General features: G+C 33.1%; 1 protein-coding gene across 1 annotated transcript; it reads right to left on the bottom strand.

Moving 5' to 3' along the window:
- Positions 1 to 10,966: 10,966 nt before the first annotated feature.
- LOC124927161 (probable E3 ubiquitin-protein ligase RHG1A) lies at positions 10,967 to 16,615 on the bottom strand. The gene is made up of 7 exons (XM_047467522.1): positions 16,430 to 16,615; positions 16,031 to 16,180; positions 13,717 to 14,931; positions 13,174 to 13,224; positions 11,703 to 11,792; positions 11,474 to 11,617; positions 10,967 to 11,388 (listed from the first exon to the last, which is right to left on the bottom strand). The coding sequence occupies exons 3-7, from the start codon at positions 14,875 to 14,877 to the stop codon at positions 11,236 to 11,238; spliced, it is 1,599 nt and encodes a 532-aa protein (XP_047323478.1). The 5' UTR covers positions 14,878 to 14,931; positions 16,031 to 16,180; positions 16,430 to 16,615; the 3' UTR covers positions 10,967 to 11,235.
- Between the last annotated feature and the right edge of the window lie 413 nt (positions 16,616 to 17,028).

Raw genomic sequence — 17,028 nt, 5'->3', positions numbered from 1 at the left:
ATTACTTCAAAACTTAATATATTTATTTAATATATTTTTTCAAAATATACGTTTATGAATATTAGAATTAAAATAATAATTTTTTATAAGTTATTTAAGATATGTCAAAACAATTTTATTTAAAAAATATTAATATTAGTTCCTTAAATATTAATATTAATTATTGTTTAAACATTTTTTACTGGACATTATTATTTTCAAATTAACTCATTGCATTTATATATTTTAACCAATAATATTATTTTTTCTATATCTAATATTATAAGTTGGTTAAAATCATTTTTTTTACATCTAATATTATAAGTTTTCTCCTCATTTAAAATATTTTCTTAAGCATTTCACCTAATTTCACCTGACTCCTAAATGATAGACTTGTAAGACAATATAAATATAAATATAAATATAAATATAAATATAAATATAAATATAAATATAAATATAAATATATATATATATATATATAAATATATATATATATATATATATATATATATATATATATATATATATATATATATATATATATATATATATTGTATTCTATCTGACCGAATTTAATTATATTGAAGCATAAAAAATTGGCATATTATATCTTTGATTTGTATTGTTTTATGGCATGAGTTTTGGACTATTCTTAATTATTATATGTATAATTAAAATAATTATATTTCATATTTTTTTTTTCTCAATATATTATATAAATTAATAATTTATCTTTTCATTTTTTACAAATATATATATATAAAAAAAATAATTTCGTAATCACTTCAAAACTTAAATTAAATATATTTTCTAATTTAATTTAATTTTTTATTTGATTTATCATTTGAATATATATTACCTATTTATTCTATTTTATAAATTTTTGTAATATATATATATATATATATATATAATATATATAATTAATAATTTTAATACCTAAATAGAAAAAATGCATTATTAATCTCTAAATTGACACCCACATATAATGCCCTACATTATTCTTGGATGATGCACATTATTAATCATCTCCATTCTCAATTTTCATAATATACATTATCTTAAAAAATGATATTCTTAAATATTCGATTTCTTCACCGTTCTCAATTAGGGATAGAAATGGGTACATGTATACTCGATCTCTGTGTGTACCCGATAGTCGAGTTCGGGTATTTTAAACCGGGTTCTGGGTCGGGTCAGGGATAGGGATTGCACGGAACCTAAACCCGATACCCGATTTTATTAATATTAAAAGTATATTTTTTTATTACTACTTTTGAATCAAATTGTTCGTCATTACAATTATCTCATAAATACATCATTTCACTTATTTTCAACTTTCATTTTATTTTATTTTTTACTCAAGTTTATCTTCTCAATATCTAAAAAATAAAATAATGTATGTAAGTAATGTTTTTATTTGTATTTTTAATATTTTGATATTACTAATTTCAAATTTATGTTTTTTCTTCAAACTTTATAATCTCATAATCAGTTTTTAATCGGGTAATGGGGTACCCAAAGAATCGGGGATGGGGATAGAAGTAGAGATACCAATCGGATTCGGGTTTAGGGTTTGATAGTAAAATCTAAATCGGGTTCGGGGATAGATACTTCACTACCAGACGGGTAGGGTACCCGTTGCCATCCCTATTCTCAATTCCCACCATATATTATTTTCCAAGGATGATATTCTTAAACATTCGATTATGCCTTTTGGCATGATTTTAGGCCTTGCATCACCCTCCGTGAACGAACCTTCCGGTCTTCAAGGTTACATTCTTAAATATTTGACTGCACCTTTCGGTATTATCTTAGGCCTTAAATCACCCTCTGTGGATGAACCTTGCGGTGTTCAAAGATACATTCAACTACGCCTTTCAACATTAGCTTAGGTCTTTGACTCACCCTTCGTGGATGAACCCCTCACTATTCTCAATTCTAACTATATATTTTTAAATAATCGATTACACATTTTGACATTATTTTTAGGCCCTAACTCAGTCTCGATGGACGAATCTTGCGATCTTAAAGTATACATCCTTAAACATTCGACTACGCCTTTCAACATGATCTTAGACTCTAACTCACCCTTCATGGATGAACCCCCATCATTCTCAATTCCCACCATACATTGTCTTCAAGGATGACATTCTTAAACATTTGATTATACCTTTTGACATACATTGGACTATAACTTTCGGCAGGTTCTTAGACCTTGACTCACTCTCCATGGATGAACCTCTAAACATTCTCAATTCCCACCATACATTATCTTCAAGGATGACATTCTTAAACATTTGATTACTATAAACACTAAAATCTACATACCCAATTTATAAAATTAAAATAATTATTTTAATTTATTTTTGAATAAATAAAATCAAAATAATCAACCTCCAATGCCAAAACTTAATTAAAACAATTAACTTGATTAATTATTGTAGTGTTCTAAATGGCGGTCGAGGCGGCCGCCTAGGCGGTAGGCGGTCCAATACCGCTCCGCCTATACATGAGGCGGTCAGATTATTTAATTATTTGTTATTTTTAATTAATTAATTACTAATATTAATATATATATATATATTCAATTAAAAAAAAACTCTTTATCACTCACTATTTATTTAAATTTTGAAATGACTCTTTACATTCATTTATCTTCTTCTTTTCCGTTTCTTATCTCATTCACCTCACATCCTTGATCATCTACATCTTCTTCTATCATCTAATTATCTATCTCTTCTTCAGCTCATCTACATACTTATTTTTGTTAAATGTTACTATGTTAGAGAATATTAATTTAACTTTTTAGTAAAATGATAATTATAAAACATTTTTATTATATTTATATTCAACCGCTTAGGCATCGCTTAGGCACCGCCTAGGCACCCGAGGCAGTTGGCAGTCACTTACCGCTCCGTCATCGCCTACCGTCGTTTAGAACACTAAATTATTGTGATAATTAAAATCTAGTTAATTGAGGAAAATGGCCCAATAAAACAAATAAAATTATTTGGGATAAATGTTTGTACTCATTTTATCTTAAAATAATTTTAGAAAAAAATCAAGGGATTAAAATAAATAATTTAGGATAAAATGTGCTACCCATTTCATCCCAAAATTTAATTATATTAACCCAAAAATATAAAAAAATGAAATAAAATAAAATAAATTGACAAAATATTTGTCATATTTATTTTATATGTGTATTTTAAAAGATCAAAATTAAAGTTAAAGAAAAATTAATTACAAATAAACCCTTAATGTATTAAATAAAAAATAAAATTCGTAATCGGATGTAGCTGAAATATTTATCATGTCATTGTTGGTAGACTGAAAAAATCAAATAATTTCTCTCTTTCCTTTCACTTTTCTTTTTTTCTAACCAATAAGTAATGACAAGTCATTCTCTCTCTCGTTTCATCCCACCAACAACATAATGATATAACGATAGAGAAAGAGCTCATACATCCACAACTCTCATAAGTGCTCCTCCCACAACCCTCCATCAACCATCCTTATACAACTCAGTCTCCATTCACCTTCCCTTACCTAAACTCATTTTTCTCATCCATCATTGGTTTCCCTTCAAGCTACCAACAGATTTGATCCTTTGATTCCTTCTTACCAACTGTCCACTATGACCTCTCACAAGAAAAGATAAAAATGTAATTTTTTTAATTATTACCCTCTCCCTGTGAGAGGGCACAAGGGAAAGTTGATAAAAGAAGATCCCATCTAAGCTACCAAATTCCCATCTATCTCCTGCCATTCCCCAACAACCCACAACCAGCTCTGCCGTTGTGGTACAAACATCAACCCGCCACAACCACCCATCGCCATAACCCTACACGACCTTCCAACACTAACCAAAATGTCAAGCCCCAAGCTTTCCACCCTCCTGACAATCCCTTGTTTATTCGCCCCACAAACCAACATATCAACCTTTTACACATAGCCACCCACCAGGTCGAGGTTCCACCAAGTTCACCCCACAAGTCTGTCGAGTCACTCATTTAGGTTCCTTCCACCGGTCGTACTTATTCGAATGAACTCTCAAAATCTCCTAAAGACATTTAGAGACACCCTATTAAGTATAGAAATAAGCTTATCGTTTTGGAAGAAAGCTCAAATCCTGAAATTGTTATCATTGTTATAGAAAAGGGTTCTTGGCACCCCAAAGCAACCACCTGAGTCTAGAGGACGCGAGATTATTGGCCAGATGGTCTGTTAATTAAGTCATGTTACCGTTATCTCAAAGCAGGAAGTTTCAAGGACAAGTCAGACACATCGGTATGGATTGGCATAAATAAGAGGGGTCCATTTTGTGGCATCAAGCGTAAAGCCTCGTATCCATGGGATGGTGTCAGCCCAAAGGCGGAGGAGCTTCAATCTTGGCTTTAAAATCTTTATCGATTAAGGAATGGTAAAGGTAAGAGACTTATGTGGGGCATTCCAATTGTTCTCGTTTTTGAACAACAAGGATAAGGAAAGGATGGCAAGTAGAAAATAGATTTTCATGAACACATTGTCTCTTTTCAAAGATGGAACAAGTTCGTTGGATGTTGTCCCACTCCCGAAAAGAATCAATATTATTGGATCCGAATTGTTGGTTTTCCTTTCCATCTTTGGAACTCGGCGACCCTAACCATGATTGGTAACTCATATGGCAGATTGGTGGAGATCGATAAGTTGACATTGTGCAAATCTAATTTGCAGTGGGCAAGAATTAGAATCAAAGGCTCTGGGCAACAAACAGTGGCTCGCATCAAGGTCAAAGACAAATACCTCATTTATGACCTTCTAGTTTGGTCGGAAGCTGGCCCGACAGTTTCAATTAAGTACATCAATCCGGTGCTGCCTAGTTTAAGCGAGACAGCCACATGCCAGGTCGACAAAATTGCCAACACTCATTCAATTCCCATAACCCATAACAACCTCTACATGAATCTCACACACCTCCTTCTACCCTTCCCAAAGCTATTCAAACACCCACATAACATAAACATGTCCCCCATCTCCATGCACACCTTCTATCCTCATTCTTCCAACTTTCTAAAACCCTCTCCCGCTTTACACCACCAATACCCATACGTATTCCACAGTCACAAACCAAACAATACCATTGTCTCCAAACCCTATGCCACAAATCCTGGATAACCCACCTCGTTATATCACTTAATGTATAACCGCTTTCTCTTACTCAAGAAGGCACAACTGGCCCATTAAACATAGAAGCATAAACAGAACGCAAATCCATCAATCAAACTCCTTCTTTAACCCTCTCATACCAGCCCCACTTAATCCAAACATTTTCTCTTTAATCTCTTAACCACAACTTCATAATTCATCACTACCAAATCACAACCTTCCCAATTATTTTCATCCCCAGATGGTCAACCCACACATCCTATTTCCAACCACACCTCCTTCATATCCACAATCAGATCTCATTCTACCCCAAACAACAACACACATACCTCATGTCCCCTATTCCACTCCTATTAATCATATTGAAGAGTCAATATTTACTATTGATGACAACTCCGAAGGTGAATATGAACGAGATTACGACATAATTGAATTTAGAAATCTCGTTGGCATGGTTGAAGGTTGAAGTGGTTAATGGGTCCAATGCTTATATTGTAATGAACCGAGTTTGCAAGGAATGGAGTTGTTTTTTTAACTATAACAACACTAAAGGGGCGAATTGTAATGTACCCATGGAGGGTATAGAAGCGGAAGCAAGACCTTCCACCGCCCTCTAGTGTTGGCGAGGAGACACAAGGGACACTCAACTTTAGAAACTCTCTATGTTAAGAAAACTTATTACGTGGAATGTGTGGGGCTTAACAACCCTAAAAGAGAAATTCAGTGTTGTCATACATTAACTCTTGTAAGTGCGATATTATTATCATTTAGGAAACCCTTATCATGGATCTCGAAAAAGGTATTCTTATAGGCCTTACTAGAAATTACAACTTTAAGTGGGCAAACTTAAATGATCATGGCACTCAAGAGGTATTCTTGTCCTTTGGAATGTAAATCTCTTCAATGATGAAAAGATTATTATGGGCTTCTACTAGGGGTGTGTGTTTATCGGTTCGGTTTTCAGGTTATTCGAGTTTCTCGGTTCGGTTTCTTTGAATTATTTTTTTTTAGCTAATTTGAAAACCGAACTGAATTCAAATTTAATATTCGCTTCGAATTTTGAATAATTCGAATTCAATCCAATTCGATTTTCTTTTTTTTTTTACTTTTATTGTTAAATTTTTAATTCAGATTATTCTAATTCAAAACAAAATTTGAATTATGATGTTGAACGACAAAGATAGATCTTGAATTCACATTAAGTGTTAAACGACAAAGATAGATCTTGAATTCACATTAAGTGTTAAACGACATAGAGATATATCAAGATTTAACAATTTTGACAAAGAAGAAGCTAAGACATATTGAGATTAAATAGATCAACTCAGAGATGTAGTTGAAGTCTGAAGACTTTCATGTGAGAATGGAGAAGAGATATAGTTGAAGCATGAAGGCTCTTTCATATGAGAATGAAGATGAAAGAGGGAGGTGACGGCTAAAAATTATGTTAATTGCATATGAAAGAGGAAGATGACCTAAATATTAGATTAATTTAATATGAGAACAGAGATGACCTAAAGATTAAATTAATTTGATATGAGAATGGAGATGAAAGAGGGAGATGACGGCTTGAGATTAGGTTAAGAGAATAGAGAAAGAGGCTAAGAAATTTTAGAATATATATGAAGTGGGTTATTAGGGTTAGAGAATATAAATGAGATAAGCTGCTAAAAAATTAGGTTTAGAGAATGAATGAGAAATTATTATATATAATATATAATAAAATAAATAAATTATTATATATTATATATAATAAATAATTATATATTATATATTATATATAATAAATAATTATATATTATATATCATATATTATATATAATAAATTGTATATTATATATAATAAATAATAAAAAATGAATTTTGTTTTCGGTTTTCGGTTTGGTTTTCGAGTTGAAACCCCAACTCGAAAACCAATTCGAAAATCGTATTTGAAATCGAATTGGTTTGAAATTCGATTCGAAACCAAAAATAAAATTCGAATTCGGTTTATTCGAATTCGATGAATTCGGTTTATTCGAATTCGATGAATTCAAATTCGGTCAGATATTCGGTTCAGACCAAATATTGAACACCCCTATCTTCTACGTTGTCTTCATCAAATTCAAATGCCTCACTAGTGGAGATTTATGGGCCTTCAGTGATGTGTACTATACGGTGAATTATAATAACAAACTAAGATTCATTTAGGAACTTAATGATATTATTTTGCATTGGCGTTTATAGTGGTGCATATATGGCAATTTCAACCTCGTCAAATCCCCAAGCAAAAGAAAAAACTCGAGAGGAACAAGGTAGATGGACATATTTAATATTTAGTGACTCCTTTCTTATTTACCATATCCTCAAGGGGTTGAAATATACTCAACGAAGTGATAACGATAACGGGAGTATATCTCGAATCGACATATTGTTCTAAAACTCTGACTAGGAGAGTCTCTACTCCCTAAAGAATTTATGCTCTAGAACTCGGTGTTGCATTTAAGACTACAAACCTATTATCCTTACATTTGACCTATCCATTCAACCAAAACTTCCATTTAGATTCGAAGACGCTTTTCTCTCAAATTATAATTTCGTGCAGGAAGTGGGGAAGTGGTGGTCCAATCATCCTACGATAAAGGGGAGACCATCTTTTATCCTTTTTCACAAACTTAAAAATCTCAAAACATTTATAAGAGAATGGAGAAAAACCAACTTTGGTTCCCTACATTCAAACATTTCTAACGTTTGTAATGAAATTGAGTGTTTCAACAAGTTGGAGGAAGAACGTGCTCTCACATATATTAAGGCATTCAATATATTCACATTAATGGAGCGACTCGATTTTCTTTACAAATTGAAAGAGGATAACACTAGGCAAAGATCACGTTGTCTGTGGCTCAAGGAAGGGATTCAAATAGCCGATTTTTCCATAAATTCGCTAATTATCGTAGAAAATACAATAAGATCTATATTCTTAAGGTTAACGAGGTCAAGACTTCCGATCCATCAACCATTAAATACTTCATTCTCTCTTTCTACGAAGATCTCTTTACTGAATGGGCTAGTAAGAGATCTAATCTCGGGGATTGTGTTTGCATATTTGTAATGATCAAATGGTTTATTGAGCGGGAGTTCACGACTGATGAGATAGGGGAAGCCATTTCTAGGTACGGCGGGGATAAAACCCCTGGCCCCAACGGTTACACTATTACATTTATCAAAACAATTTGGAGATCATTAAAGATGACTACTAAAGATCGTTCAAGCATTTTCACGAGACGGCCTCTTATGAAAAAAGTTGGAACTTTAGTTTCATTGTGCTTGTTAGAAAGATTCATGGAGCGAAAGAGCTCAAACACTTCAGGCCTATTAGCCTTGTTTCTAGTTTCTACAAGATTCTAGCTAAAACCATTGTAAATAGGTTCAAAGTCCTCTACCGAGCCTTATCTCTCATAAACATATGGTTCTTTTTAAGGAAGACAGATCTCTAATGTCTCACTCATCGCTAACGAGTGAATTAATTCTGTCATTAGAAAAAATGGAGAGGGGTTGTCTTTGCAAATTAGACATTTAGAAAGTTTTTAATATGTCAACTAGGACTTCCTTGTTTTTATCCTTGAAAAGATGAGCTTTAGAAAAAGTAGAGAAAGTGGATCAAAACATGCATCTTTGAACCCAGGTTCTATATCATTATTAATGGTAATGTTTACGGGTTTTTTAAGAGCTCGAAGGGTCTTAGACAAGGGATCCTCTTTCGCCCCTTTTGTTTAATATCTCCATGGAATGATTATCTAAGCTTTTCGAGAGAGCATTCACCGCAAGGCTCTTCAGAGAAATAAATTTGGGAACATCGAGACGGGCTAACTTCATCGCTCATCTACTTTTTACAAATGACACACTTTGTCTTGTAGAGCCCATTTCCGATAACCTCCATGTCTTATGAAGATCCTCATCATCTTTGAGGTGTGTTCGAGACTCAAGATTAATAGAGAAAATTCTGAGGGTTTTTTCATTGGTGACATCCCAAACAAACATGCATTTGCTGACATTTTGGGATTCAAAACTAGCCATCTTCTTTATAAGTATTTGAGTTTTCCTCTTAGAGCCATGTCGTTGAGAAAATGGATGAAATATTAGCTCTTTAGAAGAGAAAACTTCTCTCTAAGGGTGGTAGACTTGTCTTGGTAAAGAACTCTCTTGCCACAATTTCTATTTTCACTATGTCCCTTTTCCCTATACCAATCTCTTTGGCAAACAAAATTGAATATATCATGAGAAACTTTCTCTGGGTAACACTAACTCTACTATGGTCACTCATCTGGTCAGGTGGGACATTACAAAACTTAACATCTCTGGAGGTGGTCTTGGAATTGGAATCAAGGACATCTCTCTTTTTGGTACTTCTCTCCTTTGAAAGTGGTGGTGGAGGTTTAAAAGTTAGAATGACTCTTTGAATGCCTCTTTCAGGGAGATCTCACCAGAATAGTAACATATTGGGAACATTACAAGGACATGAAAGATCATTTACCCACTCCTCTCCTTCTCATATCATTCTTAATGGAAACAGAAAGTAAAATGATTTCTGGAATGACACGTGGCATCCTAGGGAGAAATTGATTGAATCCTTTCGGGACTTATATGAGATCTTTAATAAAAAGAAAGCAAGAGTGGATGACTTCTATAGACTAACTTATGACCTCACTAAATGGAGAATCACACTACATCGCTGCCTTTCGCTCGTTGAAGAGGACAGACTTGACAGTTTATTGGAGACCCTTATGCAAGTTACAATTCAACCAGAGTTTGACGATAGTTTTATTTTGTTTGACTCCCCGGATTTTAAGACTAGTATTATCTACCATGCGACCATCTAAAGGGCACCAACTCGGTTCCCTTGGAAGGAAGTGTGGAAATCCAAAATCTTTTCTATGATTTCTTTTTTGTGTGGGAAGCAATTAATGAGGGAGTTTTAAGTACCGTCAAACTTACAAAAAAAGAAAGGGATGCATTTGGCCAGTAGGTGTTGTCTCTGTAAGAAGAACGATGAAACTATCGATCACATTCTTCTCCATTGCGCCTTTCCTAGAGACATGTGGGACCTTCGGCAAAGCATTCTCAACTTTCAGTGGGAGATGTCGCTTACCGTCGCTGACTTCTAGGAAAAATGGATAAGGTGGAGAGAAACAATAACATAAGTGATGATTGAAAGCCTATACCCTTTCATAATATGGTGGACAATTTAAAAAGAAAAGAATATAAGAACATTTCCAAGACAAAAATTTTAGAGTTTAAATAATCAAAGACTTTATGCTCGTTTGCTTCTATTCAAAAAAAAATTGTACTTTTTTTATTCACTAAACGCATATTGTGTTTCACATGTTTACATTTTTTTCAAAATAAAAGTTGAGTGTTCATACTCAACTACTTGAAAAAAAATACTTTTGAAAGAAAGAGAATAAAATCATTTGAAAGAAAAATATATAATCAAGGAACTAACATATTAACATCAATTAACATTAATGAACCCTAATTCTTTTTTCAAACAGGGTAAGTCTCAAAACAAAGTGCCCAATCAGGTGATAAGCAATAGACATTCTTTGTGTAAAACTTAAGACCAAATCAAAAACAAAAATTATCATCAATGATTAGTTTTACTAAATAATTCATATCATTACAAATAGTTGTTTCTTTAAAAATATTTTTAACATTAAATATTATTATAACTAAATAAACTTTTTTTTTCATCGAAAAACTATTTTGCTACAAAACAAAGCATTACCAAATAACCCTAAGATGCAAATGAATGATAATAGAAGGTTAAATCTAGATTCTATTTGGACAACATTCTGGGCTAAAAAAGGATTAATTAACAAACAAAATCCACCTCAAAGAATAAAAGACATCAATCCCAAAATAAATAAATCTATAAGAGAATACTGAAACAATATAAGTATACTGTATAGCAATTAATAAACTCTTATAGAGGGCCAAAAAGGTTAAAAAGAAAAATGATAAATAGAGTAAAAAGAGAGAGATGATGCTACAACAAGCTTTGGTCATCATCTCCACAAAGCCTGCACCTTCCCCTTTCATCTTTTCTCAACTAAATGGTTCTTCTCATGATGAATTGTTATTATTAGTATTATTCAAGCCAGTTGCTTTACAAATGGGGCACAAATTTTTCTGTGTCAGCCATTGTTTAATGCAACCAGCATGAAATTCATGCCCACAATCCAATGTTCCAATGTCTTTTCCATCACTATACTCTTCCTGGTAAGAATAAGAAAGCAATATGTTTGGTTACATGGAATTGGAATTAGAATGTGAACAGAAACGCTATCTAAATATGAAATACCTGGCAAATACAGCATGGTTCAAACTCAGTCTGAGAACCCATTGCAATTGTGAAATACTTCCTCTTCTTTAGCTGACTTGTGATTGCTTCTTCAGTCAAACCTGTGCTGACATATCCAATACGGTCCTCTAGAGCCAACAGTTCCTGTGTTTGTAAAGAAAGAAACGAAGAATAATAAAGTGATGTTCAAACCGGACTAAATCGACTATAAAGATTGGCAGCCTCTCACCTCATACGACATGTTATCCACATCAAGCCTCATATCCCTGTGTGCGTCAGCCATTCTGAAGAACATTGACTGCTCAAGAACCATAACATCCTAAAACAAGAAAGTTTTATTTTGGTTGAAGATTTGAAAATGATGCAACTGATGAGAGGATGGATGAAAGATGATAGGTTGCCCAATCCTAAAAAAGGCCATAGCGTCCTTTTACACAAATAACCCCAAATAACCTAATTTACAATAACATACATGAAACAAGATTCCTTGAAAAATAACCAATGGGTTATTCAATAACCCTAGATCAAACAAGGACTTAATGTCTTTTTACACTAATAACCGCAAATAACCTAATTTACAAACATGCATGAAACAAGATTCCTTAAAAAATAATCAATGGGCGATTCAAATAACCCTAGATTCAACAAGGCCTTAATGTCTTTTTACATAAATAACCCCAAATAACATAATTTTCAATAACAAACATTAAACAAGATTCCTTGAAAAAGAACCAACGGGTTATTCAAATAACCTTAGATCAAACAAGGCCCCAAATTTATAGTAAAACAAGAAGGCAAACAAACAATAAAATGAGATTTATTTCATCACAAAAATAACTAGCTAATATACAAAGACAAAGACAAAGACAAAGCCAAGAAAAGAAGCTATAAACTCTTAGAAAGTTTGCCAAATCCCAAAATTAATAAACTAGGGAGAAAACAAAATACAGTCCCATCACATACTGACAAGCTCAATACCTAGATGATTAATTTTATGCTTAGCAAATCCTAAGTTTGCAAAACTTAAGAACTAAGCACCAGCTTCATAACTAGCAATTCTATGTAACCTTGGGATTGTTTGAAATGGGGTCACGAAATTATTCTCAAACAGTTTTGTTTTATGAAAATGAGGTTATTTTAATTATTTTGATAATGACCAAGAGAACTTGTATCTGATCCAGGGATTATTTGATCTGAAGTTAATTTGAAATAATCTGTTTTTTTATTATATCTTGATCAAAAAGTGGTTTATTTAAAAAATTTAGGTCTAATGATTAAAATATTACAAGAAATTAAGTGAAATGCATTTTGATATTTAATTGATGGTTTGAATGATAATGGAAGAAGTGATTGTAGATGGGATAGTACTTTATTTAGAAAAAACACATCAAACAAGCCATCGTTTGATTTTGCTATATATCCTTTAAGTGTTTAATAACTGATAGAGGATGGAATATTGGTAATACAAATAAACCATATTAAACAAGCCCCAACATATCCATAGTAATTGCAATTATAAACAAAAGTGTAAGGGTATTTGAGTATTTAAATGGATGATTTGATGAAAGAACTGATATGTTGATGAGTATGTAATGTGGGTTATTTGGAACAATCTCATGATAAATATGATAACAAAAACTGTGAGATCCTAAATTAAATACTTTGTGATAATATAACTTTAGCGTAAAATGAGACCTAACCTCAGGACGCAAACCATCACCTCGACGCATTTGATCCAAAGCATTGCGGATCTGTAACATTTCCAAAAATATATACATTATATGTTAATAAACATTCTCGAGGAGTTTATAAGATTCATATATTTCACATCTGCAATAATCCTAACCGTCAAACAGTCCTATTCAACCCAATCATAAAAGAATAAAAAAACATGGTATTATTCCATTATACTATCATCAACGGCATCATAATCATATCGGTCAAATCATCAACCAAAACATCCTCTATTTCTTTAAAAAAGAAATTGTTTTCATTATATATATATACCCCTAATATTTTTACCCAAACAATCAAGGTAATTTTGAAATAACTTACTGATTATCCAACAAATCATGATCAAACAAAGCCTTCTTAAAATAGACTGCTAGAAAGGCCCAAGTTATTCATGCAGATTCCAGACTAAACTAAATACTATCTAAAGCAAGCCGACATATTTACAATGAAAATCTGTATGTTCAACAATTTTAAAAAAATAATCATTTGGATAAATAAGAGCAACAAACCTCAGACATGATCCTGCTTCGTCTTGCATTGGCGGAAGCAGCAGCAACAGCTGGAGTTCGTAATGAATAGGGCAGACCGAAAGCACCATCAACTTGTCTAGACTGTGGTAATGCAACTTCCCCAACACCTCTCGGAATTTGTGTTTCTTGCAGATTAGTCGAGCCTCTGGGAGCCATTTCAGAAGCAGCAATCAATGACCGCCGAAGAATGTCAAGTCTTTGTGGGTATTGATTAGCAAACCAAAGAGGATCAGCAGAGCGAGAAGTCGAACCATTCAAATTTCCACCCAATAAATTCAAGTTCGTTGGATTCGGAGCCGCAATTAATTCACCAGGCCCAGAAGAGGCAACTGCAAATATCGGTGGAGGATTAACATGATTTCTCGAACTAGAACCTCTATTCCACCTGGATGACATCATCGGAGTTCGTCGTGGCCCAACAGCTGCCCGTCTACGAGAAATTGTAGGATCTGTAGGCAACCCACTTTCAGATGAAGCACCATTATTCAGGGAAATAAGCCTCGCCAGCTGTTGAGTCTGCGGACCATTATTAGAAGAACTATTCGCATTTGCAATTTCATTTTGTCTTCGCAAAGAATTTGTCCTCGCCCTTAAATTTCTACGAGAGTTATCAGTATTGCCACCAGAAGAGAGTGGAGCTTCAGAAGCAGCTCCAATAGTTAGACTAAGCCTCGGACTAATATGTTCAGAAGGAAAAACACTATTATTCTCGGATATAGTCAAACCGCCATTAGACGACTGTCCTTCATTAGCCTTTCTTTTACGGTTAGGATGTTGTTGGACAATTTGAGAATCCTCATCAACATTTTCAGCCTCCAAATTGATGTTAATATCCCTACGAGAGTTTGAACTTTCTGCAAACGAAGGCAAGCCAGGAACCGGTTCAAACTGTGGTAATCCCAACAATGGCCTATCCCCATTAAAGGGACTCGGCAAAGAAGAAGATGACGACCATCCACCTAAGCTCATCGAGTTTCCATGGGGGGCAGTAGGGGGGCCCATATAATCGGGTAGAATGGTATTTGCAGAATTATTCATATTATTCCAGAAGATCTGTTGATCTAGAGTTGAATCATTTGAGGACATTGGTAAGCCTAATGTATCAGGCAATGAACCTACAGCACCCCTCTGCCCTTGCATTTAGGGCTAAAGAAGAAGAAAGCTAGAGCTTTAAGGATGAATGCTTTTGCAAATCTGCATCAAGGAAAAATAAATAAATTAGCAAAGGTGAAAGAACTAAAGACCTGGAAGCCCATATAATACAATAATTGAATAAATATAAACACACTTGGATACAAAAACTATGGATCAGACAAGATTATATTTGATGGACACATTCAGAAATGTATATATTGTTTCAAATAGGGACATTGTTTCCTCTGTTAAAAACACAGTGGTTTCTTTCAATGCATATCATCCAAATGATATTGACAAAAACTGTGTCTCTTTCACCTTTTGATGTTCCAATTGCCAGCCATGAATTATAAGATCCAACAATCCAAATCATCTCAATACATGGATGGAAGTTTTGAAATACAAGTGAGACTATACAAAAACATGTCAATAAATCACAATGGCAACTGCAAAAGACACCTAAATGAGAACTGTGACCATGGGCATATTTGTTTTCACATCTTATGACACGAAAAACGTATACCAAACAATAATCACTTGCATTTTGTGCTACATGTTGTGACAAACTAGCAATTTCCAAATAGACTCAGAATGAATCAAACAAGGAGCAATGATATACATATGATGCAGGATTTCCTAAATCAAGTAGTATATAGCAACCAAGTAGAATACAAAAATCTCCAAGCATATTTCCAGTTCAAACTACAGTTTATATGAACAAAAACCCTATCATTGTATTGCAGTAAAGAACACACAAGTATATACAATAATGTCCAAGCATATTTCCAGTTCAAAACTACAGTTTATATGAACAAAAACACTATCATTGTATAGCAGTAAAGAACACACAAGCAAAAGCAAGGATCCAGCTCAATCCAACCAAACAAACAAGCAGATCATCCTAGACATAATATGCAAAACCAAGTCTAGGCAGAAAAGCAGAAGGGTTTTGATGATTCCCTTATAAACAAAACAAAATCTATGTGAATCAGATAAAAGGGTATATAAACCCAGAACAAAATCAAAATCTTTATGAAAAGAAACGTTTACAGATGAAAACCTAAACAAAAAAATGAAGTAGAGAATCTAACAAAGACGGTGGTTTGATGAATCGATCAGAGAAGAATGATAAAAACAAGGTAAGATTAGAGGAACATACTGAGAGAAGAGCAGATTTGAGCGACGGATCTGCGGGTCTCAAGGCTGAAAATAGGAATCAATCTTAAGAAATCCTTGGATAATACGATGGAGAAACCGAAACCCACTCCTGACTTTCCGTCTTCCTTAATCAATGTTTCTTCTACTGGGTCTAGAATAGAAAATAAAGGAAAAGGGTATAAGAAATAAGAAGATAAAAGAGATGAAAAAGAGGAATAGGTGCTTGTGAAGGAGGAAGGAAGAAGATGAAGAGGTGGTGGTGGTGGGGTTGGATTCAAGAGGACAGTAACGTTTATTTTACAAAAAACCCATTATCACCATCTATCTATCTTTCTTCCATTCACACACAAAAAACAAACCCACAAGAATCAGTGTTAAAATAAAAAACAAAAGTCGTAACTTGTAAAGAAGAAGAGCTAGCAGCCATAGAAATGAATAAAGAAATCAGCCATTGATGTCTTCTTCTTCTTCTTTATCTCTCTACAATTTGAAAACCTATTTTCTCTTCTTCTTCCTCTCTTCAGATGCGCCGATCAACCCATTCAACACCCTTTCGTTTTTTTCTTATTCAAGCCAAAGCACTTTCTTTCTCACACTACTCTCTCTCTCCGCTAAATTAGATTGTCATGTAATAAATTATTTTTTACTTTTAAAATATATGTAAGAAATTAATTAATGAATTAGGGAAGGATTTTATAAATATATAAATATAATATTTAAAATAGTCTATTTGTTATTATATTTATGATTTTTACTATTATATGTTATATTGTTTTAGAAAATAATAAAGCTAAAAATTTAGACAATATTCTTTATATGAAGTGAATCCAAAAAATAAATATAATTTTAAAATAATTAATAAATATATTTGACTTTTTATTTGGGATGGGTCCAATATATATATTTTGATTAATGAAAAGACAATAACAGTTGGAAAAAAATTGAAAATAAAGGCTTGTATATTAATGGTTAAAATAATATTGGTTATTTAAATTATAA

Source organism: Impatiens glandulifera, chromosome 2, assembly GCF_907164915.1.
Source record: "Impatiens glandulifera chromosome 2, dImpGla2.1, whole genome shotgun sequence".
Taxonomy (NCBI): Eukaryota; Viridiplantae; Streptophyta; class Magnoliopsida; order Ericales; family Balsaminaceae; genus Impatiens; species Impatiens glandulifera.
The sequence above is the reverse complement of the archived record's forward strand: the minus strand, read 5'-3'. Positions and strand labels throughout refer to the sequence as shown.

Excerpts from the sequence above, each read along its gene's own strand:
- LOC124927161 (XM_047467522.1), bottom strand. The coding sequence starts at position 14,877 with ATGCAAGGGCAGAGGGGTGCTGTAGGTTCATTGCCTGATACATTAGGC. Across the intron at positions 11,618-11,702 it reads TGGATAACATGTCGTATGAG|GAACTGTTGGCTCTAGAGGA; the intron begins GTGAGAGGCTGC and ends TTACAAACACAG. Across the intron at positions 11,389-11,473 it reads AACCATGCTGTATTTGCCAG|GAAGAGTATAGTGATGGAAA; the intron begins GTATTTCATATT and ends TATTCTTACCAG.